General features: G+C 39.9%; 1 protein-coding gene and 1 long non-coding RNA gene across 6 annotated transcripts in view; one reads left to right on the top strand and one right to left on the bottom strand.

The window, feature by feature from the left end:
* LOC110055695 (general transcription factor 3C polypeptide 1-like) overlaps positions 1 to 25,859 on the top strand; it is a 282,425-nt gene that overhangs the window by 154,353 nt on the left and 102,213 nt on the right. For all 5 annotated transcript variants that reach the window (XM_089276241.1, XM_089276243.1, XM_089276244.1 and 2 more), the window contains 3 exons: positions 11,278 to 11,622; positions 17,167 to 17,264; positions 21,665 to 21,758. In XM_089276241.1, the coding sequence (XP_089132367.1) occupies positions 11,278 to 11,622; positions 17,167 to 17,264; positions 21,665 to 21,758 (537 nt within the window). The remainder of the gene's footprint in view (positions 1 to 11,277; positions 11,623 to 17,166; positions 17,265 to 21,664; positions 21,759 to 25,859) is intronic.
* On the bottom strand, positions 5,396 to 7,211 carry LOC149100877 (uncharacterized). Its single transcript, XR_016203114.1, has 2 exons — positions 6,976 to 7,211; positions 5,396 to 6,529 (listed from the first exon to the last, which is right to left on the bottom strand). It is a non-coding gene; the product is annotated as an uncharacterized LOC149100877 (long non-coding RNA).

The following is a 25,859-nucleotide window of genomic DNA, read 5'->3' on the forward strand; positions in this document are numbered from 1 at the left end:
AATATGTTCTAGCCTAAGCATGAGCACAATAATTTATTATGTTCCAGCAAGAGATTATCAAGGTACATGTAAGAGATTGAATGCCCCATATAGGCCTTATGCCCAAAGTAATCCCTCTTAAGATATTTTTAGACGTAGTACCTGGTTATTCCGATGTCACTCGCGCGATGCATGGACAGCCCAAATGACTTTCTTGCAGCTAGGTGGGATGAAATGGCGGGAACTGCAAAAAGTCATTTTGTGTTTTGATTTTCAAGACATTTGATAGCATAGATGTTTTCTGCACTCTCAGCTGTCGTTATGTTCAGCTAGGCTTTTGTTTGCTTTGTCCTTGTTTGGCTGTTCATTCTTCTGCCAGTCATTTGGTTTTAGGGAGTTTTATTAGCAAACCACAACGGCAATGGCAAGGAGTACAATGGCTGTGTACATGTATGTTATAATTCTTTGTTCATTTCTTTGCCTTTCTTTACAAAAACAGCAACTTGAAAATAATGGTCAAATTCTGCGTATTTGAGAGAATGTGAATTACGACGGCCAAACTTTTTCAAACTATTTTTGAAACTGTCTTACTCTTTTCTGTTTGGGATATCTCTGACAGTGATGGACAAACTGAATTTTTGCCAGATTCTTAGGTTGAAAATTGTTTGTGTAGGGGATATCTGTCTCTTATTTAAACTCCCATCAAAGTTTTAAAACATATTAAGCAGCAGGGGGTGTGGATTGACTTTTTATTACATCAAAATAAAGCCTTCAGGGGCAGGGCACACCCTCAATGACCTACGTCTTCGCCTGCCAAGGAGGATGTGTGTGTTTTGCTCAGTAAAAAGTGGGTTCAGCGCAGGCACTGACCAAAGGGGGCGGTTCTAGTTAGACAGACATGCCTGCTTCGGTATACAGAACCATGCCGAGGTCTATTTGGGAAACTGGCCTATCTCAGTAAACCAAATGATGTTGTTGACACCATGAAGCAAATGGATCCACACAAGGTTGTCAATATTCTTCGCAAAAAAGAAATGAAAACAGAGGCACTGGCTATGCAAATTCGAGGTTGTTTAGCCGAACACAAAAATGAGACAAGACCTGTTTCCCTTGGCTGCCTGTTATAAATAAACGACAACACAGTAAGATCTAATAATAAAGTGTATTATCGTTTGTCTCACGATGTAGTCACTTGAGATGTAGATCGCGATGTTTCGACTGCTTACTGCTAGTCTTCAGGCGATAAGGTCGACTGATTGCACGGTATCATTTATATCACAAAGGTCGGCTGTGATTGGTGCATTTCGATCCTCCTATTGTTCCATTTTTCCGGCGAGTAGCTGTTCCCTCAGTGGTCCGCTGTTGTACCGTTCTCCTGTTGTTGTGTTTCTTGATCGTGGGTATCCATGCTTCAGGAATTTCAATTCCACTATCCCTGTTGATGTTATTAGGGTGAAGTCTTATGTGAATAGCTTCCTTGACCCTACGTGTGTACCAGTGAGGATCTCGATCAATAAACTTGACCTCATTCCAGATACGATAGTGGCCGGTCTCGTGGGTGTGTTCAGAAATGGCGGAGGTCTGGGTATGGGCGAGTCGTATATCCCTGTCGTGTTCTTTGATCCTCTCCTACATAGATCTCCCTGTTTCCCCGATGTAGACTTTGCCGCACTCACAGGGAATCCTGTAGACAACACCATCTTGTTTAGCCGGGTTGACGGTGTCCTTTGGTCGCACTAAGTGTGACCAAAGTGTTGTGTCGGACTTAAAGATGGTGCGAATGCCTTGTTGTTCTAGGCAGCGGCAGAGAGACTCTGAAACTCCTTGGACATAAGGTAAAATGGCGGTGGATTTAAATTCTGCGACAGGCTGTCTTCTTGGGGTTGTTCATGCCTTTGTGATCTTCTGTACAAAAGAGGAGGGATATCCGTTAGAAACAAGTACAGATGACAGATGTTTCTTCTCTCCAGCGATTACTAATGGTTTGGTCACGAGACGTTTAGCCAGGTCGCACAGACACTTCACAATACCGTGCTTTACTGACTGAGGGTGGTGTGAATCATATGCTAGGTACTGATCAGTATGTGTTGGTTTCCTGTAGACACTGGTGGTAAGGTGGCCATCAGGTTCTCTGTAAACTGACGTGTCGAGAAAGGCGATCTTACTGTTGTTTTCGATCTCCATGGTGAAACAGATTGATGGTTGTTGACTGTTCAGGTGCTGCAGGAAGACGTCAACTCTATCCCGATCCAGGATGGTGAAAGTATCATCTACGTAGCGTTTCCAGATCTTAGGCTTGCAAGGTGCGGACTCTATTGCTTGTTCTTCAAATATCTCCATGTAGAGATTAGCAATAACCGCGGATACAGGGCTCCCCATGGCTGCACCGTCTTGTTGTTCGTAAATCAATCCGTTGTACTGGAAGTATGTAGATCTTAATACGAAATCCAAGAGGTCTGCGATTTGAACTGGTGTAAGTGTCGTGCGGTCAGCCAGGCCCGCGTCGTTCTCCATTTTCTGTAGCGTGGCTTGTACGAAGGAGAACGACGTGAGCCTGGCTGACCGCACGACATTTACACCAGTTCAAATCGCGGACCTCTTGGATTTCGTATTAAGATCTACGTACTTCCAGTACAACAAGGCAAGGAACAACAAGGCATTCGCACCGTCTTTAAGTCCAACACGACACTTCGGTCACACTTAGTGCGACCAAAGGACACCGTCAACCCGGCTAAACAAGATGGTGTTGTCTACAGGATTCCCTGTGAGTGCGGCAAAGTCTACATCGGGGAAACAGGGAGATCTATGCAGGAGAGGATCAAAGAACATGACAGGGATATACGACTCACCCGTACCCAGACCTCCGCCATTTCTGAACACACCCACGAGACCGGCCACTATCCTATCTGGATTGAGGTCAAGTTTATTGATCGAGATCCTCACTGGTACACACGTAGGGTCAAGGAAGCTATTCACATAAGACTTCACCCTAATAACATCAACAGGGATAGTGGAATTGAAATTCCTGAAGCATGGATACCCACGATCAAGAAACACAACAACAGTACAACAGTGGACCACTGAGGGAACAGCTACTCGCCGGAAAAATGGAACAATAGGAGGATCGAAATGCACCAATCACAGCCGACCTTTGTGATATAAATGATACCGTGCAATCAGTCAACCTTATCGCCTGAAGAAGACTAGCAGTAAGCAGTCGAAACGTCGCGATCTACATCTCAAGTGACTACATCGTGAGAGAAACAATAATACACTTTATTATTGCATCTACCACGATGAATAACAACAACCTTTTCCTTGACAGTAAGATCTTTTTTTAATTTAATTTTATTGAAACAGAGAAGCTGATCGGCGATGCAGCTCAATCTTCTTCATCATTGGAACCCTCCTCGACAGCTACTTCTAGATGCTGGATCTCATGCTCAACAATCTTGATCTCAGCTTGTTTGGTCTCTAGAGACTTTGCCAATTCTTGCAGTCTCTGACGAATGTTGTTTCTTTGCTTCACAAGTTTTGAACAAACAGAGTTTTCTTGCCAGCCTAATGCGAGCTTGTGATCTGGATATGCTGCTACCAGGACCTGGTGAACACACCTTTTGTTCTGGTTTTGTTCCATCTTCAATCTGCTAAATCTATGTTCAGAATGACAATGCCACTTCGGCAAATTTATAGTTTTACTTGGTGAGGCCTGAGTGGGGCCAGAGTGAAGAAATAGAATTGACATAACTAAGGTATTCTTAACCCACCTCAGTCATGCAATGAGGGAAACCCCCGTCTTTTGTTTTTCAAATCTATCCAGCTGTAACTGTTGACCAGCTGTTTCCTTTTTTCCTTCAGGAAACATCTCTTTGTTCTTCCTCGTTTTGGGTCCGTTTTTTTTCTCTAAGAAAAGATGGAATGTGCTATTTTTATTGAAAAACTCACCTTCACATCAATTGCAGACACATGCTTAGGAACAACAAAATCCAAACCACAACATAGCTCAAGCTTTTGGAAAAAGTTAAGCTTGAACAAAGAGATACAGTCATGTACATGTATTAATGATTTGTTCATCGACGCCCTTCTCTCCGGATAGTGGAGTGTCCAAGACTTCTTGAGCTTATTGAGCTGCAATATGTAGTTTACTTTCAAGATTAACTCCTGGCACCCTTTGGCTTCATCTTGGCACTTGTGGCCAACTACCTGTTTGCAATTATTTGCTGCAGCCACTGCTTGCTCATGGGTTTTTTTCTCCTTGGAACCCTTCTTCCATGGACAAACAGCCAGCTCAAGCTGGTGCATGTACTCCACATGACGTAAGCTAGAGTAGATCACTGGAGATAATCATCTATGATCCAGATCTTTTGTGAGTTATAGATGGCGAGGCCCTGGCTCAAGCTGACCGTCATTGCATAGTCTAGCCCCCAGTTGTCAGTTCTGATCAACCTCTCAGCTGGCTCAATCTCAACCTCTACAACATCTTCTCTACACCTCATGACCAGAAAAGGGACCATAATGTTCTATTTCTGACTGTCCTTGGGGTGGTAAAGAAGAGGCGCCTTGGTGTCTGGAAAATCTTTACTGTGCTTTTCAAACAACAAAGCCTGCACCCGGTTGTGCACCTTCTGTCGGCTTATCAAGATGAGGTTGTTTGGCTACCAAGCTCCAACAAACCTATCCCATCCTAGGCATCTTGGCAGAGCCTTGCAGAGGTGGATGGGCTTTTTCAAGTCTTAGCACAAGGTTGGTGTGATCTATTTCTCTGATTGGGTGCAAACTGTACACAACTGGTCATTCCCTGCCAATGCACCTGGCCTGGTTCCTCTTGTTTTGTAACAATTCCCTGGCCCCTTCCTACTTCTTCTCTGATTGGGTCAGTCTTCTCTTCTAGGAACCAATCTCCTTGATCCCTTCCTCACAAAAACTCTGGTCTCAGGTTAAGCTTTGCTGCTCGCTCATCCATCACATCCCCTGTGAAATAAATTCCCAGTAGTCTGGGAATTCCTAGGAATTCCAAGTTATTCCAAGATATGCAAATTATGCTTTATCCAAGACCTTGGAATTTCTGGGAATATTTGGGAATAGTGGAAGTATAACTCGGAATTATTGGGAATTCCTAGGAATTCCAAGTTATTCCAAGCCATGCAAATTATGCTTAATCCAAGACCTTGGAATTTCTGGGAATATTTGGGAATAGTGAAAAGTACGACTGGGAATTATTGGGAATTACTAGGAACTCCTATTATTTCCCAGACTGTTTTAAAAAATGTGTTTGGAATATCTAGGAATTTTTGGGAATAGCTAAAACACATGAAATATTGTTGGAAATTTCTATAAATTTCCCAAAATGTCAAAATTAAAGATGAACTCAGTGCATGAATCAGTTTCTGTGAATTAGTAAAAATCAACACGATCATTTCTCTGGAGTTCCATACCTTTTTATTGTTGTCAAGCTCCAGGATAATTATTTCCAAACAAATGTACATTAATTCCAGTTTAAGTCTGACAACTCAACATAAAACTATAGCACTGATAACATTGCTTTTTAGATCCAACGTGATTTGTTAGTGTATATGTGCCCGTATGGACCCTTAAATCAAACACCCAGAGTTTAACTGATAGAAAATTGGATGCTCTTAGATTTGATAAATAGATTAAGCAAAAAATTCTGTCAGCATAAACGAATATACATTATTTACAATTTCAATAAAACCAAAAGTATATATGTGCATGTATATATTTAATATAATTGTAGATTCACACACATACCCATCACAGCCCACTGTTGAACAATTTTTGACTTGATCCTTTATAACTTTAGGAAAAAGAAGAAGACATCTCTCACAGATGTCATAAATGAAAAGCTCACAGTTTCCACACACTTGCTGTACATTTGTAAAACTGTACTGTGACATTCTCTGGACAAATTACTGGTAGTTTCATTAAAACAAGGATATCTTTAGCAGCCTCTCATTGTCATACAATGTCTTGAAATTAAGGCCAGAATAGCCATACAGGCATATTCTTTGGCAGAAAAATTAATGTTTTTTTCTTGGGAACCATTAGTTTCACTTTCAACAGGGGAGTCCAGTGAATGGCCATCAGTGTCAGAGTTCTCAATTTCCTCAGAGGAGTCGGAACTGAAACTTCAACATCATTACCTGAATCACTGTCTGTGGACAAATCTGAGTTGTTGTGTCTTACATCAATTGGTATTTCTGTAGTCTTTTCAGGTATAGGCAACTCGGTTTCATCAAATGCTTCTGTGAAGTTTCAATTCTTGCATAAAGGTTCACTCCATAATCCATCAAAGTCATCCACAACATTTTCGCCAACAGCCATCTCACTCAGGTGAGCTGAAAACTCTGAGGTCTTCTGTTCATGGTGCTGGAAATGATCTCCAGGAAAAAGGGACGCAAGAGAGGGAGATGACGTCAACTGGCCTGTGAAGACTGCTTTAAGCAATTTATGTGGTCAAATCTGGTAGATTTTGGTATGGGTATAGTGGGATCATCAATATGTTTCTTGTATTTCCTTGTCCTCGCGGTCACTTTAATTCATGACACAACAAAATCAAAAGAATCAAAAAGATTATGAGTCAGTGGGAAACAAATAAATAACTGACATAAATAAAATGACAATGCAAATAAAAAAACCTACATCTTGATGTATTGAAAAGAATATAGATCTCATATCATGTTAATCCTTATAAATAATTCAAAGGAAAAATGACAAGCATTGCAAATTTATATTTGCTGCATTGTGCTGACTGGGTGTTGAAACACGTGGGCTCTCAGAATAGATTTGGTGGACTAATACAACAAGCTTAAGCTTATTTCGCGGAAATTATCTCGGTTCCTCAGGTCGATCTGAAACCTTTTAGGTGAATTTCGGCTTTTGGGGTTTTTAAAGAGCACACAATGCATTGCTTAGTTTGATTTATTTACAATTATAGCTCATCATAACGGAAAATCCCTATAAAATTGGATTCCTTACCTTTGCAGTGAACTTGATTTAAGTGCCTCACGATCCTTTGTTATCTTGACAACCATCGAGAACAGATCAACCAGTTAAAGTACGTTCCATTTTCCTCCTTGATTTCTTCGTAAAAAGTTTGTGTAGTTATTTCGTTTTGAAGCAAGACCCATCTTTCAGAAGACCACCAAAACAGCGTGGAAAGGGAAACAGACTTGCCATCGAAAGCGACTGGTCCAGCAACCTCGTTGACAGTCTCTCTCTCCTTTGTCTCTAGTTTCCATTCTCTCCTCAACTGATCAACTGAACCAATCACAGCACGCGAATTTTCACGTGACTATCCTGGTGACTGAACGTGACAAAGATCGCGTTATTCATTCTCTTTTGGCGCCCATCTTTGAATTCAGCGTTAACGGTTGATCACTCGTGCGTTTTAGTAGATTTCACTTCCAAAATTATATCAAAATGGTTTTTGCTGCGGTCCTGTGATCAGAAGAAAACAGCGTGAGTGTCATTAACGAGAAACAAGTTATTCTTGGCAAAGATTTGGAGCTAAAAGAAAGTCTTCCTGTGGATGTTTCAACGGGGAAAAATTCAAAGGGCAGATTAGCCGTATACAGAGTTATTTGGTGAGTAATCAAATTAAAGTAACCTTATATTATACAACGTAAATTCTTGTATTTAGACAAAAGCTTTTGAATGAACTTTATCATCATGAATCATACACGAGTGGGTCACTCAGTCATGGCATGAAATGAATTCTGGCTAAAGCAAAGTTGAAACAATTTAGGTTGCCCAGAGTGCGTGCCTGAACAATTTGATTTGCGAGGAACGAGTTGTTTCTCTCGCCTCACTTGTTCAAACGAAATAAATATAGGTGTTCTCTCTGATCCCAGTCAAAGTTCTTGACAAAAACTCCAACGAGGCAGCCACAGTGTGCATGAGTTTGATGTCTCCTGTGTGTTTCAGGCTGACTGTATGGCAATCCGTGTTGATCTTCAATTTTTGTCCATCTGTATATTCTTTTATGTTTACTCTATTATTTACAGTGAAAATGTTCCTTTAATGTTTTACCGGTAAGTGTCTTTTTTAATATTTCTAATGTCTAAATTTGGCTAAAAACCGTGATATATATACAGTGTATCCTCCAATTTGAGAGTTGTTGATACACTTATAGAAGAAGGAAAACCTTGATTTAATCTACTGTAGGCACAAGATTTATGTAACATATTTATCAATAGTATACAAGCACCTTCACAATTATCAAGTCTTCTCTTTTAACATTTCAACCAGCTTACTGTCAGGTCTTAATTAGCTGCATGTATTAAACTGTGAGCACATAAATATTTGGATCTCAGTCTTACAGTACCTCGTATATGTCACAGTGTAATGTATTTTTTTAATTTTATCTTAGGTGTCATACAACAAAGATGAACATGAAGAGGCTAGCTGTTGACACCCTAATTAGAGGGCAACAAAAGAAGCTGTGGAATCAACAGAAATAACTGAACAGCAGCTAAGTTTGACCACAAACTCAGCCTTTTTTAATTTTAAGGATTGTTTCAGTTTTGTTCTTATCATTGATTCCTTACATTCATGAAAATCCAGATTTGTTCCACATAATAACAATAATTTAAGCTAAAATCTTGTGCATGGAAAATTGTTGGATTTGTAAACCAAAAAAGTATTACTAAGTAAATTATCTGAAAAAGTTCTCTTTTTATCAAACATGTAAAAGTTTGACCTTCATATCTGTTTTCAGTTTTACTTTTGACTCTTGATGTAATGAAAAAGAAACAGGATAATTATTCTTATGTTTAAATTCATGAAAGCCAATGTAATAAACCATTGATTTAAAACCTGTTTGATGTGATATCAGTGACTTTATTTGCTATTTTAATGCTGGACATTAATCATCAAAATTTTGTCTGGCCTACAAATGATACAAAATTCCCAGTTTTTCTCAGATTTTCCAAAAAATTCTAACCTATTCTCAAAAAATCCTACAAATTCCAAGTTATTCTCAGAAATTCCTAGGAATTTTTGAGAATTTTAAGGAATTTTCAAGGTGAGTATATTTCAGTTGGAATTCCTAGGAATTCCTAGGAATTCCAAGTCAGCTCCATGTAAACTTGGAATTCCTAGGAATTCCTAGGAATTCCGAGTCCGAATTACCGTGAAAATTCACACCTTAGATTCCTAGGAATTCCTAGGAATTTTTTCCTAGGAATTCTTAGGAAATTTCTAGGAATTCCTAGGAATTCTTAAAGTTATCTCACAAGGGATACGAGCATCCAATATAGTTTTGTTGCCACCAAGTGGTTGTGCCTCTTGTAACCTCCACATAGAGAAAACCGCACTGGCACTATCACCTTCAAACTCGTCTGTGGTGATGTCTACAAAATTGACCCTCAGTTCATTTGGCCATGCAACCAGATGAGAAACTATGATATCAAGATCAAACAGCTGATTAGGTTGTAATGGCCATGGGAGGGACCATTCCACATCTTCTGAAATAAGAGCATAATACATTTGAAGCACCTCATTGTCATAGTGCAGTGCAGCCATACCACACTCCAGCAAAAAAGATATAAACCTTTAATTGAGATTTTCAATTGCAACTGAACATTGTAGCTCATTGCATAACACTTCTCGTTGTTCTCTCCTTAAGCCTTCTCCTCTACGCATATAATTATAGCCTGTTATAACATGTACATATTTTTCACCCCACACCCCAAGCTCGGTAGTGGCAATTGTGGATCTTTTCTCAGTTTTACCCTATGAATGCTACAATAGTCCACCAGTCAACGCACTTTTTCCTGCCACAAAACACACACAGCCTCCTTGACCAGCAAGGATGTAGACCAGAGAGGGCAAATAGACTTTTTATTAGGTCGCAATAAACCCACCTTGGTCATTCAGGGTAAGGGCTGCCCCTGAAGGCTTTATTTCGATGCAATAAAAAGTCTATTCAACTCCTCCCCCCAGTGTTGCTTATTAAAACATAGCGAGGGCTGAATAGAAGCTCCTTTTGTTCTTTCATACTAAAATAGTAGAGAAGGCATCCCCACAGCATGGGAGGTTTTCCTTTGCTTTGACACGAAGTGAAACGTGCACAAATGCTCCACGAAAACATCCACGCAATGCAACATAACTTAAGAAGGATTACCTTGGATATAAGGCCTATATGGGGGGTTCACTCTCTTACCTTGATAATCTCTTGGTTCCTGTTAGTGGATATTGACTGAATTAAAACTATACTGAGATTACAATGATTGAAATTCACTTGGTGAAAGTTACATGTATTTGGACTGCATGATATTTGTATTTCGAAAAATCTGTGTAGAACATTCAAAAAACAGAAGAACATGCCTCTCAGGCCATGTGTCACATGAACTCTTGTTAAAAGAAGCAAAAATAATGAATTAACATAGTTTTGATTCCAGGGTATAGATGATCTTTTCTTGGTATTTTAAGTTTTCTGTCTCTCCTTTAGCTACTTGGCATCTTCAATAGCTTGTATATACATATCATTGGCCATGATAAATAAAAAGTTTTTTGTGTGGGATTCTTGCAATGTTTTTGTTGTTGTTGGACACACAGATCTCCTGTTTCTGTTTTAATTTTAACTTTGGAACTCCAAAGTAACAAAGTCATGATGCAGTCTTTATTGTTCTAAACATAGTAAATAGAGGGAAATGGCTAAGGCCAGTAAACATCAAAGAAGCAAACAAACAGGCTAAGATTTTTTGGAATGCCCTTGACCCTGCTCATCATTTGTTTTATGCGTATTGACTATGTACGAATTACATAATTGCAATGCTTCTATTGGTTGGTTGTATGAGCACACATAACCACCTTTTGTATTTTGCCAGGTTTTGTGCAGGGTTAATCCCCAAAATAGCCAACAAAAACATACAACAAAGAACTTTGCCAGGTTTCATAACCATTTCCCTCTATTAACTATCATCTAAGCGTCTGTCAATGACACATTGAAGGGATTTCAAAAATTTTTCATTATAGACCTTCAGCTTGGTAATGGACTGTTATGATGGGATTTAAATATCTAATGCTAGTTGCTTTGAGCAATCTGTTCTTCACTAAGTATTAAGTAATATATGTATATCAAACATGAAATATTGTGCCTAACGACATTCCACACACTGAGAGCATTGAAAAATGATATGATGTGCCGTGGATGGAGTATTTTTGATGAACTTCAAGGTGTTTGGAAATGTGGTGATTAAAACACTGGCTTGAGTGTTAAAATTAAATCAAATGGTAAGGTTACCTGGTTTGACAGTAATTTATTGTTGATTTCAGAGGCCATCTTCTCGTAAGTATGGCTATTTGCCCAGATTTCCCAGAATACAGCTACTTCATGAACTGCTGTGGCAGCTTGTGTATGGTCAATTTGCTCGCGAGGCATCAGATGTAACTGGTGTGGATGAAAGCAAAGCCACTGCTGGACAAGAATTGCCACTTGACTATGATAATCAAGTGAACAGAAACTTGGATGATGATCATGAGTGGCTCAAGCACTTGAAGCCAATGCCAAAACTTTATGACGAGGCAAGACAGCCACTACATGGCTGGTTCCGTATGGCTGATGTGTTATTGGTGATGCCTTTAGAGATATTTTGCAGGATTGTAGATATTACAGAGGAGGTAAGAACAGAATAGATTGTTAAAAATGAGATGCATAATAACAATTTTTAAAACACAACTACATGTAGTAAAGCTGCACTTGGACAAAGATAACTTGTTTTGCAAGTAACGAAATCTACTGGTAATATGATGCACGCTGAAGGTAATGTAGTTATTGTTAATTTTAGTATTGTGGTTCTCAAAGTGAATGGAGAATCATTTTCCTTAATTGTCAACTTACCCCAAAAGAGATGATTGTATGGTTAAAGTGTTACATCGACCTTGTTAGAAAAATGGTTTAAAAGTTTCTTTTCTACCTCTTCCTTTATTCTTTCAAAAAAGATCCATGAAGTTATGGTGAAGACATGAAGGTATTTCACGAGATTGAGCACACCAGAAAATTGCCATGTTCTCGACACTTGGTTTCGGTTTTGAAGTGCACAAATCTTGTGAGCTTCGACATTCTGAAAATAATTGCAACTCATACTCATGGGTACTGGCATTAAAATTTAAGCTGATCGATGTGCATAAAATAATGTGACAGGTGAGTCTAACCTGTCCAACCAGGAAACATCAGAGATTGATCAAACAGGAAACAGATCTTCTACAGGATGCTAAGTTTTCGAGATGCGGAGGGAGTCTTTGGTCTTAGTGTTGTGGGATTCGGAGGGGGTCGTAGGTCTTAGTTTTTGAGACATCCCAAGAGAGAGAGAGAGAGAGTTATATGAATGTTGATACCCCACTGCAATTTTGGCTGTTTTCCCGCCGTTTGGTTGATGTCCCGCCTTGCAGTTGATTTCCCGCCCCGTTTATGGCTGATGCCCCGCCGTTGGTTGATTTCCCGCCTTGTTGTGTGGTTGATATCACGCTGCGTGGTTGATGTCCCGCCAGGTGGGTGATTTCCCGCCCTTTTGATGGCACCATAATTGTTAATGGAGTATAATGGTGTAGGATTACACAGTTTTAACGGTAATTCTTGGTTTTCATGTTATGTGCGTAGATTAGTGATCAAACAATAGCATTATGTACTTTTAAGATTGTGTTTTAGTTGTTTTGTTTTGTTTTTTTTTTTGCCTTTAAACTTTCAGCAGGTTCTCTCAGTAATCACCACGCAAAGTACATCAAAGGTTAAATATTTAGTGTGTGATCGACTACGAGCATTTGATAAAACAATTAAGAATGTTCTTCCAGTCTCATATAACCCTAGGTGGCCACCTGAGCCATTTCTTTAAAGTGGTAAGGTTGATATTTTAATTACAAAATCAAAGTTACCGGACTCTTATTGCTGGCTTTCACTGTCACGCCATCAAAATAGCCCTCTTTTTCAGGGTATTTCAAGTAACCAAGCCAATTTACTGTTGCCAGGAAGAGAGAAATACAGGTCAGAAAGTCAACAAGGTGGGATTTTAAATCCCAATGCAACAATGCATCAGCAACTTATTATATGAATGTCATCGAAAAGTAGGCCATTCACAAACACATGGCTCATAAAGAGGAAACGACAGATCGCTATTACAATGTAGGCCATATCAAAAAAAAGTGTGCCTGAGGTCACCAACTACTGAAAAAGTCCCTTGGATTGGATACATCAGTAACTACAAAATCAGACACCAAGTCAGCAAATTCAGCAAAGCTTGGCTAGGAGGACCATGAGGAAGAACCGGAGCCGATTATTCATGACAATGGACTCTCTAGTAGCCAAGTAGAAGTCATTGAAATGCTCTTTTCCAGCCAAATAATTTCTCAGGCCCAAATCACGTTCAACATTGTGAGAAAAATCATGGCCGAACACATGCCGGGATTTAAGCGAATTTGCAGATGATTCTAAGATGGTCGAGAGAGCCTATGACAAAGTGGCCTACCTGGTAAAATCAGAACATGGTATTACCATCAAAGGAACCTGAACCATTGTCGAGCAGAACAGAAGCATGGTTTAACAGCATAACTGAAGTGGAATCTGTGTCTGCTGTCACTAACTACCAACCAAAAGCGAAATGGAATAAGCCAGATGAAAACTAAGAAAACAAAGAAGAGCTGAAGTCGTTACTCCACTCCAATAACAGCCTCAAGGAAATCCTTAACAGAAAAGACAGTGACTTTGAGCCCTGCTACAACAAAGTGAAATACATGTTCGAAAAGGGGCCAACAAATAGAGAAGTTGAAAGGTTATGTTTGCTTTCAAGTGACCACATATGAACTGTGGATGGTCTTGAAATTGCAAGCCCGACAAAAGGATGGACTCTTTCAAGCTAGAAACAGAGAACATTGTTTAAAAACTGTTTACGGTCATTTACAAGTCATTTAAGGCGTAAACTGTACAAAGCAAACACAAGAAACAGGAGGGATATGAAGTGTAGCGCGGCCATGAAAAAATCACAATGGTTGAAAAATGGTGTAGAGTCAATTTCAAACCCTTTAAGTAACGGTCCATATAAGAAGGATAGTACAACGCGGCGAGGAATGCAAAAAGGTGCTAACTTTTGCGCAACTTTGCTATTGCTGTATCATACTTCTGATTGGCTCAATCAACAAACTCTAGCAAAACTTCAGGTAGCTGTATATATATTTACGCGTAATTGATCAACGATCTTCCTTTCAGCTAAACTCTTCTGAGTCTAAATGCTACAGTTATCCGATGTGGGGAACATTGCAAAATTGGAAGCTTTTATTGTCTTTGTTTATGACTGTTTTGATGGGTTGAATGTTTTAATACAAAGGAAATTACCTTTCAAAATAGAGTTTAAATACATTTTATTTCATAAACCTGCTTTTCATTGGCTGATACATTCTCCGTATGAAAACACAACCGTTTCAATGTGGGGAAAGCGCATTGTCGCAGAACAATAGAAAATGCTACAGTTCTTATGTGGATCATTACTTAAAGTGTACGGTCATTAAACTACAATAGCAAAACAAAACCAAAAAAACAAGAAGTACTACAAAGAATAGAACAGTCATTGATGTAGCGTGAACTATGAGTGTAGAACGGCTGTCGAAAAAATGATTATAGTTTTAAAGCAGTGCACGGTCATTTACAAATCGTTTAAAGTTTACTGCGTACGGTCAAAAAATTCTGAAAACAAAACAAAAAAAAAAAACCAGGAAATCTATTAAGTGTAGTATGGTCATCAAAATATCATTGATAATAGTTTTAAAACAGTTTACAGTCATTTCCAAACTTGCTTAAGTGTACAGTCATTAAACTACAATACCAACCAAAAAAAAAAAAGGAAAAGAAAAAACAGGAAAGACTATGAAGCTTAGAACAGTTGCAGAGTTTTTCTAAAAAAGAGTACAACCATTAAAGTAAGTGAAATTACATTGTACAGTTGTAAAATTATCAAACACATGTAAAATAATATGTGTGTAGGATTTCTGAAATGTCCTAAACAACTTTGGTATGACACTTGTTATTTGTTCGGGATAAAACACGAGCTAACGTGCAAATCCCTAGGGAGTGCCCTCTTAAATTTCTTCAGATATACTCCCTGCGTTATGTTGATAATTTTAACCTGTGTCATTTTGTTTGATTTTATTGTAATGGCATGTTAAAATATGGGGATTCCAAATGAACATATCATTGCTGTTGCTTCCCTACTCGATCGACCGTCTTGTTTGTCTTCATGCATGCTACACCAAGTATATAAGTCAGCTTACAAGTGCTGTTTAACTTGTAAAATATGTAGCTTACAACCGCATTATTTGAAATTTGGCACAATACCTCAGCATCATCTGACAATGAGTGTCAAGTAACTTCAATTGAATGAATAGTCTATTTATTTTCTCTTTGATATTTTTTGTGTATAAGAGGGTCTCAATGAGGTGGGGTACCTTCAGTGACGGTTACCGTAAATCCTCGAATTAGTGCCCGGGGCGCTAATTTCAAATTTAGGAGAAGACGGGGGACGCTTATTCGAGGGAGGCGCTTAATCGAGGAGGGGCCCTTATTTAATTTTTCCCAAATCGTGGCCTGGCATGATCATTTTTTTAATACATCATCTGCACGCAAACAACAGCATAAGCTGCTTATCAACACAAAAAGCTGATCTTAAACTTTAAATCGCAGCACCGTTAGTACTTGTAATTTTTTTCAGAACTTAACGTGTTCACAAACTGAAACAATGCACAAATCTAATACTACACGACGAAAACTACACATCCTTTGTTGTCTCATTATTCGTCCACGAAATGGGGGGAGCGGAGGGGGGCGCTTATTCGCAGGGGGTGCTTATTTCAAATTTTGGCCAATTCGGCCATTTGGCATGTAACGGCTTATTGTGGATGGGTATTGATGGTTGATAGTAAAGTATTAATAGTTATTTTCCTTTTCAATGGCTGACGGGTAACCCTTCTAAAACCCTTGGATAAGGCCTGCTCCTTGTGCTTACTAACGACCTAACAGCAAGATCAGGCAAATGCCAAAGGACCTTAAAATTGATATTTTATGTCCAGTGTGAACAACAATGAATGAATGTATATTGGAACGTCCCTGGCAATGAAACAAAAGATACAGAGGTTATAACTTACAACTACTGTTAACAAGTACACCTGAAAATTTTCATAACTCCAAAAATCAATATTGCTTCAACGGAGGTAACATAAGGTAATGGTATGGGAGTTGGGTGAATCATAATTGATCATGGTTTCCGTGAAAAAAAAGTTTCCCACGATTTTTTTGTGTTTTAGAGTAAAATGGCTGTTTTCCCGCCGGATCAAAAAGTAAACAGCTAAAAGTTCATGAAACTTTGGTGTACATGTAAAAGAAAAGGGTAAACTGGATGTTGGAGATTTGTACTTATAAACTGTCTGTGCTTAGTTTCAGGTTGTCACATTATGTCTAAAACTTTTTTTTGATTTTTAAAAAACCAAGTTTTCCCTGGCACCGAAGTGCTTGATGAGGAAGATACAGAGAGAGAGAGAGAGTACCTATAATGATTGATGTTGTTGTTGTTAAATAGTACTTATTTGGAATAGGGCTAGTCCATTTTAGGGTAGTCCATTTTGGGGCAGTCCCTTTTAGGGTAGCCCATTTGGGCAGCCCATGGAATAGGGGTCAGTGTTTTGTCCATCACTGTTTGTGAAAGAGAAAGCAAAGAAAGGTTTTGCTTTACTTCAACTTCAACATCACCACCTACCTTGTGCTGGTTTGTTCTTTGTGACAGTCACAGTGAGCCTGTTTAATGTTACTGAAAATTTAGGATTGAAACTAACCAATTAAACAAAGACCAAGTTTCCTGAGTGGTGTGTAACCCTCCACAATTTTGTTAGATTTTGAATAATGATTTGTATTCTGCAACTTGATTGGTCTGTTTATTAAGAAGGTGGCCATTCTTTGTTCTCAGTTTAAGATCTGATAGTATGGTTTACTGTTTTAACTGGCCTGATAGTTAAACTAAGTGTTCAATTAATATACAAACATTGATGCAAAATAGAAGACTTACAAGGAACACAGTCTTCACTAGAAAATAGGAGGCATAACAAACTAGTGTGAAGTCAGATTAGTTGTTTTAGCCACATCTAATCCCTGAAATGTGAAAATTAAGTTTCACTGTGTTCTTCTTTTAGATTGATGGTTTAGATGAATATGCACTTGATCCTGTGAAAAAGTACACTCCTTTTTGTGATCTTCCACAGTCCTTGAGAAGCCAGCTCAAAGAAATTAGGTAAGGATACTTTTATTATCCAGTAAATCTTTTAATAAGCCATCTAGCTCTGTGTAAACAACAGTTATATAGTTTTAGACAATTAAATTTATATAGTGTCATTGTAAAGTGTACAGTCATTTGTATTTTGAAACCATTGGTATTTTATTTTTAATGGTGATATTCTATTTCTCAGCTGCTAACTAATAACAAAAAGTGTTCAGCACTGCTGTACTAATTGTGGACGCAGAAATAAGCAAACAAATATTGTAAATTAATCAGAAACTTGTTAAAAATTCCAACTAACGGGAGGCTGACCAGATGGCTATTTAAAAAGTATGGAGGAGTTGAATCTGGGACCACCAAGCACCAATCCATCCAGTGGCAGGGCAGGGGATCTGAACTCGGGACCCCTGGATTACAAATCCAATCCCCTAACCATTAGCTGGCCACGCCGCCTAATAAAAGTTTTGACTTAACACCATTAATGATTATTATATGGTTGTCTCCATAAACAGACAAGATGAAAAAAGTCAGGAAACATAACAGTGTCAAACACAGAACAAGTTACAACATAAAATGACAAAGTTCTCCTAATAGTAGTCTTGTAACCGGAAAAAGTTTTTCATAAGTCTTTCTTTAACTTGTGAAACTACATAAAGACCATCTGCTTTTTTCTAACCATTAAATTGTTTTGTAGTAATACCTACAGTGATTTTGAATTGAGCTGTGGGGATTTGGAGTAAAATGCTGTTTGTTTATCTACCAACCTCTCCTCACTTCACTGCACTTAACTAGATCTAGACATGTACAATACCGCTCAAAAGTAAGTTACCACCTTCTAGGGACATGTCTTGTTTCCTTCAAGACGCGTCTTGTTTCATTTGAGTCTTTTCTTATTTCTTGCGAGTAAGTACCAATGGCTTGCACTGTAGTAACACACAATGCCAGCGTTTGAATACTGAACAATGATGTGAGTGTTGAGTTTTACAGACTTGCACTTGCAAATTGCATTGAAGGTTGATTTAGTCGTGTGGTGAGATAAATACATGATCATCATGGGATATTGTTTATTGACAGCTGCCAAACTTTTAAAATTTTAAAGCCAAACTTCTTAAACATCATCTTATGTTAGTTATAGTACCACTGTAGATGTAAAGAAAATACTATGAAAGTTTGCAATCAACATTTGAATCGTTGGCATGCTTGCCTTTACTTAAAGTCTTGTGTTTGCAAATTGCATCGCAGGTTAATTTGATTTACCCGGGTTCAGATTAAGACACAATCATTGCTCGATATTGTTTATATATAGTGGTCAAATTTTTAAAATTGTAAAGCAAAACTGGTTGAACGTCATATTTTTTTGGTCATAGTACTACTGTAGATGTAAGATGTAAGTTTGCAATCAACATTTGAATTGGCAGTGTGCTTGTGTTTAATTTTGTGTTTAACTAGAGAATGTTGGTCTGTAAGCAAATACCTAGAAAGAACGTTCAGCTAGTTAATCGGCCTAGTGAATAACAAGTTATTATTTTACATGAATGTAAATGATTATGTTGTTCGGGTCCCCTGTGGTCTGAATTCATTGACAGTAAATTAAAAATAACAAACAGAACTTACCACTGGCGCAGAGCCTGAATTATTAAATTTTGCAAACCAAAGCGAATTTCCCTTTGGGCAAGCAAGAAGATTTTCATGAATGCAAACTGAATGCACAATTGCTTACAGGCCAAAATTTAAGCTTGTTCTTTTGTTTACGTTTTGAATTCATGCTGGGTTAACCTCAAAACATGACATGACAGTCATGGAAATGTATCTCATAGAATTTTTTCAAGAAAAAGAAAAATTATTCCATAACTTCTTTGATCTACTTGGTAATGGTTGTAATAGTTCATCACAGTTGCGTCAATAAAGAAACAACTGTTCTCTGACATTACGAGCAAACTTCTTGGATGAGGACATAGACTGCAAGCAGTCTCTCTTTTGCTTGAAAATCCGTGGGGAAGAACGCAAAGAAGAACGCAACACTTGCGAGTGGTGACTTGTGAGTGGTAGGTCATGAGTGCGAGAGGGTGATATGTGAAGCTGTGCATGTCACACTCGCAGCCACACTTGTTTTTGTTTCTTCATTGCGTTCTTCCCCACGGATTTCCAAGTGAAAGAGAAATGCTTGCAGTCTACTGAGGACATCAAGATCAAAAATGTTTAGCTGCTCTGGTGGAATCTAGAAGCCTCTCAAAGAACAATCTTGTTGATGGGACATTCCAGGACTGCAGACTTGGTTTTCAGCCTGAGTCTCCACACAAGCCTGTCTCTCTTGTTTGGTTTTACATCCAGGATGCGACCAAGGGGCACAAGTTTTCTACCATGAATACAATGTCTCCAGTTTCAAAGTAACACCGTTATCTTTGCAGTGATTGCCTGCTTACTTATTGGAATTAAACTCCCAGACACTGACTTTTGTAAACAAAATCCAACCAAATGGAATAAAACTAAGCATAACCTCACAAGTACACACTGTGGACCTATTTTTTTGTATGCTATAACAAATCAAAGTGGCCATGAGCCACTCAACTTGGAAAATTGATTATCTGTAAACAGTGACAATTTTGATGCCCCTGACTTGCAGTTTAATCCGTAGGTGAAGTTAAAATTAAAGTCCACTGGCAAAATACAACAGTAAGAGAATACATGAGGAGATGTAACAGTGTTGAAAACATTCATGAAGTTACTCGTGATCCTCGTCCAAGACAGTTACAAAGAAAGTATGGCTTTTTGTCCAATCAGCAAAACAAGTTTAATTGGATTCTCACATTCATTCCTATTTTTTCATTCTTTATTTTCCCAGGCAATTTTTGTGATCAGTGATTTTTTTCTTTCTTTGTTACCTTTTAAGAGATCTTAGAAATAAAAACTCTTTTATTCAAATCATTTCACCATGCCTGTATTCATCTTTAGAGTATTTAGTTACAATACTGTATAAATAATAGCGAAACGTGTTGTTCAAATTCTCCTCAATTCCCTTGTCTGTTTATTGTGCAACACTTTTAATCACAGGTTGAATTATAATTTGGAAATTCATACAGCTCATCAATTTTGTGATTTTCAACATCTCCTCAGTTGTCGGCTACTGAGTACAGTTAAATCTCTATAGGTGGATTCCTCCGGGAACTGAGCTACATGTATTCATATAATTAGTTGCTATATATAAAATCGTTCATATGAAAATCTAATCAATGTAGATTTTCTCCACGGTAAGATATTGAGTACTTGCGTCAGAAATTCAAAGAATAACTGACTTGACAAGGTGCAATCGATTGTAAAACGGCCTTGGACAGTGCGATGCTCAAAACCCAGGGGGGATGCTGGTCATCTTGGGTACAAATCAAGGATTCTGGTCTCTGCACTTAGGGTGTTGATGACGTCACCATTCTTAGCTGTCAAAGTGTCCTTTAGGGTGCACTCAAAGAAATAGTAGTAAAAGAAACACTCTCATTTGTTTTCCGCCGATCTCTCCAGTATGCGAGTTGGGTCTACAAGTGCACGTGGGATCCTTTCTTGAACAGTGGCTAGTAATCGAACCTATTTTTTTTAAGTGGTATCCGTTAGGGGTCTAATGAAGTTCGAGTAATGACCACATTAGTCTTCAGTTTTGCAACGAGCATCCCTGACCTTCTCATATGGGAGTTCCCGCCGGGGTTCCAAATGTCTAACAGGAAGTGACCCAGTGATGGAGTGAAATTGTCCCACCACTACAACTTGGTAACCTGAATACCTTAAAGCAAAAGTTTTCGTGTTTTTACTTTATTGTTTTACATTTTGTTAGGAAGCCGCAATCTGTGGTCACTAATGTCAACAATTGGATGCATTCTTTACTTCGATTCACTCTTAAAATGCAAAAGGGTTTCGTTTATTTATTTATTTTTTTAACGATTCAAACTACCAAAATATTTCATGTTTATTCACATTCGATCAAACTTTTGGTTGATACCTACGTGTAGCATAGTTGCAGTTATGTTTGATATGCACATCGGCCTCTTGCGAGTAATATAATTATTATTTACTACTAAATTCTTCAGTGATTCTTGAGAGAAATGAGAAGTATCTCAAGAGAAATGAGATTTGTCTTGCGAGAAATGAGGCAAGAGGTGGCAGCTTCCTTTGGAATGACACTGTATGTCATATCAAGTCACATCATGTCACATCTATCAACTCATGTCATGGCACTTAACATCACTTGTCTTTGAACAATTTGTAACCTTCAGCATCACATAAAAGTAGAATTGGGGGCAGTAGGTGGGGTAAACATTGGTATAAACATTTTAAGTTCCCATTATTCTTCTCATCCTAAGGTTGAGAAAATATTTCTTGTTTTAAAGTACATGTATGATAATGCATCCATTTTTCTGCTATTTCTTCAGGAGATACAAGCCAGCACCTCTGGAGCTTCTCTGCTTCCTGTGTCAGATGGGTTTGGTTACTCCTCTTTTTCCATTTCCAAGGGCATTTACCAATGTATGTACTAAAACAATGGCCATATATCATTTTTTATATCAAGGTAGAGAGGAGGAAAGTGAAGTTAAAACTCAGTGGCATTGTTAAGCAATGGCCCAAAATGTAATACTCATACAAGCTGTAAGATGAATGGACGGTTTTACGTTAATACTTAATGGTAGTGAACTCCTAATGCAGGGGTATGTAAGGAAGGCTGGCATCGTGTAGGTGGCTTTTGCAAGTAAACTTGTTGCGTGTAAGCTAAGTAAGCTGTATGTTTAGGAGCTGATTGATCAAACCATTTGGCCATTGAACTGTTGGAGTGAAAGTTGTTGTGTTCAATGCATGTTACAATGTGATTTTGTTTTGTGTTGCTTGTGTCAGTATGCAAAGAATAAAGCTGCTGTTGAACATCTAAACAGATAAAAAAAGAGTGACTTACCCCTAAAACAAGTCAATAATTTGGTGCAGGGTAAATTATTTTGCCTGAACTTTGTTGCAACATTCACTATCACCTGCAAAAGCCTTATTCAATGGTCAATGGGTGCAAAATGTCGAACTGGAAGTGAGGTAGTGACATTTGTGATGTTAATATTGTTAATATAGTTTAATGTAGCTGGCACGTGCTAGCATCATATCACATTGTACACTCGCTTATCGCTGTTAAGTTCGATCGTTTAGCTGTTTGCTCTCTTCGACTTGTACCGGTTCGTTTCAACGCAATGTCTTCGAAAAGCAAATCCAAACGCAAAAATAAATGTCCCGGTTGCGGAACACCGAAAGATAAGCACGATTTTGCAGCAATGGGAAAACACTGCGAAGGACCCGAAGAACGAGATCCTGATAGCGACGGCACCATGGAGGAGTCGCCCGTCGAAGAGGAGAAACAACTCGCTCCTGATTCTGGCAATAAGCAGGACGCCTTGCTCCAAGCCATACGAGCTTTGTCGAGCCAAGTGGAAGCCTTGCAGCTCGAGCAGCAAACACTACGCGACACGGTAACCGAACTAACAACAACCAAGGATAAAATTGGGGGCGGTGCCTCAACACACAAACCATCCGCTCGCGCCGACAACAAAGACAACAACTCCCCCATCCAGATGACACAGCAACCTCCATCTGGCTCACACAGTGGTTCTGGCCAACCAATTGCAGGTACCGTACTTCAAGCCGTAAAAGCTGGCGCTTATGTTGATTTTCTCGATCTCCTTCCCCGCCTCAAAGTTAAGCCCGACACATGTGGCGATGTTATCTCTGGAACCGGCGATCGGAAAGCAAGCGCAACCCAGAACGTAACTATCAAATCGTTCGACTCGTGGCTCGAGGCGTGGAACATTTATGAGGCGCTCGTGATGGATGTCTCACCACTTCGTTACAAGGAACTCGCCCGCTACCGTGACGTGATTCAAAAAGCGAACAGGAAATTCGTGTGGAGCGCCGTTTACAATTACGATGTCCAATTTCGTCTCAGCCAAACTCTAAATACCTCTGCACGCTTCGACACCGTTGACACGACGTTGTACACAACAATTCTCGACTCGTCCGCCGTCAGGAGAGAAGGCGTCTCTTGTCAGCGTTGTAAATCCCCGAATCATTTGGTGCGTGATTGCCTTTTTCGTGCGAAAACCGCGTTGGAGGAAAATCAAGGCGCGAAGAAAATTAGCTCGTGCCCGCGCCCAGACGCAAGCCAGCAAAATTACGCCTGGAAATACGACAAGTGGTTCACAAGCAACGGCAAAGAAGGCTGCAACTTGTTTCAGCGCAATTCTTGCCAACAAGGAACTGAGTGCAAGCGCGCCCACGTTTGCAAGGCTTGCCGGGGGGAGCACTCTCTGGCCGATTGTAAATACGTTACCGGACATTAATTCACCCTTCAATCTTGATACCTGGACGGACTGCTTATCACGTTACCCTGATCAAATGCTTGCAAATGATTTATTACACGACATTCGTTCTGGAGTAAACATCGGTTTCTCCGGAAACCGTTACAGTCAGATCTATGATAACCATTTATCAGCATCAACAAACCCCGAGGCGGTGGCGAGAGAACTGGAACGCGAACTTTGTCTTAATCGTAAGATTGGTCCTTTTCTTACACCGCCCTTTGCTAACTTTGTCGGATCACCGATGGGCGCTATTCCTAAAAAGTGCTCGATGCCTACGAAATGGCGCATAATTCACGATCTATCATGGCCCGCCGCTCACTCTGTCAACGATGGCATTCCCAAAGAACTGTTTTCCTGTACCTACGACACACTTGACCGCGTGATTTCACAACTTAAACTCCATGGAAAAGGTGCATTAATGAGTAAACTTGATTTATCTGATGCCTTTCGTCACATTTTAGTGCGTCACGAAGACTGGGAGCTCCTTGGCTCCACATGGCAAATTGACATTAATGGCACACTCACCACTGTTTACTTTGTCGATGCCTTTTTGCCTTTCGGATTGCGCAGTTCGCCCGCGCTCTTCCTCAAGTACGTGGATATCTTATCGTTCACCATGCGCGACCGTGGGGCCAGCCCCATTTGGAACTACCTGGACGACTTCTGGACCTGTGGCCCCCCTGCCCCAGACCCCCTCTGCCAAACCAACTTAGATCTCATGCTCAGTACCTGTGCAGATCTCGGCTTCAATTCAAATCCTGCCAAGACTGTTGTGCCATGCACTACCCTAGAACTACTGGGTATCGAACTCGATAGCATTGCTCAAGAGGCGCGCATCTCACAGACCCGTCTGGACGAGACTCTCAACTTACTTCGAATGTGGCAAACCAAAGCCTCCTGCACAAAGAGACAGCTCCAGTCCCTCATTGGGAAACTCAACTTCATCTGCTCCGTATGCAGACCAGGTAGAACGTTTCTTCGTCGAATGATCGAACTTTTGTCCAAAGGATCCCCCCGAGCCATCATATCCGTCTTACTAAGCAGTTCTTCAAAGACGTCGAATGGTGGCTGTCATTTCTCTCTGATTGGAATGGTCGCAGTTTGTTCTATGATGAACAGTGGCTCAGCAACGCGTGCCTACACCTGTTTACTGATGCCTGTGCCGAGTCCTTTGGAGCCTTATTTGGCACCGCTTGGCTCTGTGCAACCTTTAATGAAGTCGGTATCCCCAGTCGTCGCTCCATAACGTACAAAGAACTTTATGCCATCACCATGGCCATGACAGTCTGGGCCCCCTCCCTAACCTCACAAAGTCTTTTGTTTCATTGTGACAATCAATCAGTCGTGCGCATTCTGACCTCCGGTTCCAGCAAATGTCGCCACATTATGTCCCTCGTCCGTTATCTTTTCTTCATCTGCGCCAAGTTTAACATTGTATTGAAGGCTGTGCACATCCCTGGGATACTAAATTCTGCTTCTGATGCCTTGTCTCGATTACAGGTCCAACGCTTTCGCAAGTTGGTGCCCGACGCAGACCTCCTGCCTACGCCAGTCCTTCCGCTGAACTTGGCCGCCTTCAAATGAGGGCTGACCACTACTTCCATAAAGGGTTAGCTGAAAATACCCATCGCACATACAGTTCCGCGCAACGCCAGTACCTCACATTCTGCGAGAGACATGGCTTCACTGCCGTTCCCGCATCCAAAGAAACACTCTCTTTGTTTGTGGCCTTCTTAGCTGACCGTTTAAAACCACAATCGATTAAAGTGTACCTCGCCAGCGTACGTGCGTTACACATCAGTCACGGAATTCATAATCCTCTTACTCACACTATTAAGCTACAACAAACCTTGCGAGGAATTGAACGCGTACACTCCCGTCCAGCCAAGCAGAAATTACCTATAACCTTTGACCTTCTGTGTCGCCTAAAATATTTTATCGACCCACACTCCGAAGATGATACAGTTTACTGGGCGGCCATGACCACCGCCCACTTTCTGCTCCTACACGCGGGAGAATTTACCGTCACCAGCAAAACATCTTATGATATCGAGACCTTACTCCGCCTACAGGATGTCAACCTTCACACCACGCAAACTGGTGATGAATATGCAGCTCTACACCTGCGAAAATCGAGGACTGATCAACAACACCGTGGAGTGGTCCTTTATGTTGGTCATGCTCACCACACTGTTTGTGCAGTCTGCGCCTTAAAGACCAATCTACGCCTTCAACA

Source organism: Orbicella faveolata, unplaced genomic scaffold (assembly GCF_042242905.1).
Source record: "Orbicella faveolata isolate gen_17 unplaced genomic scaffold, um_ofav_v1 contig_4, whole genome shotgun sequence".
NCBI classification, from domain to species: domain Eukaryota; kingdom Metazoa; phylum Cnidaria; class Anthozoa; order Scleractinia; family Merulinidae; genus Orbicella; species Orbicella faveolata.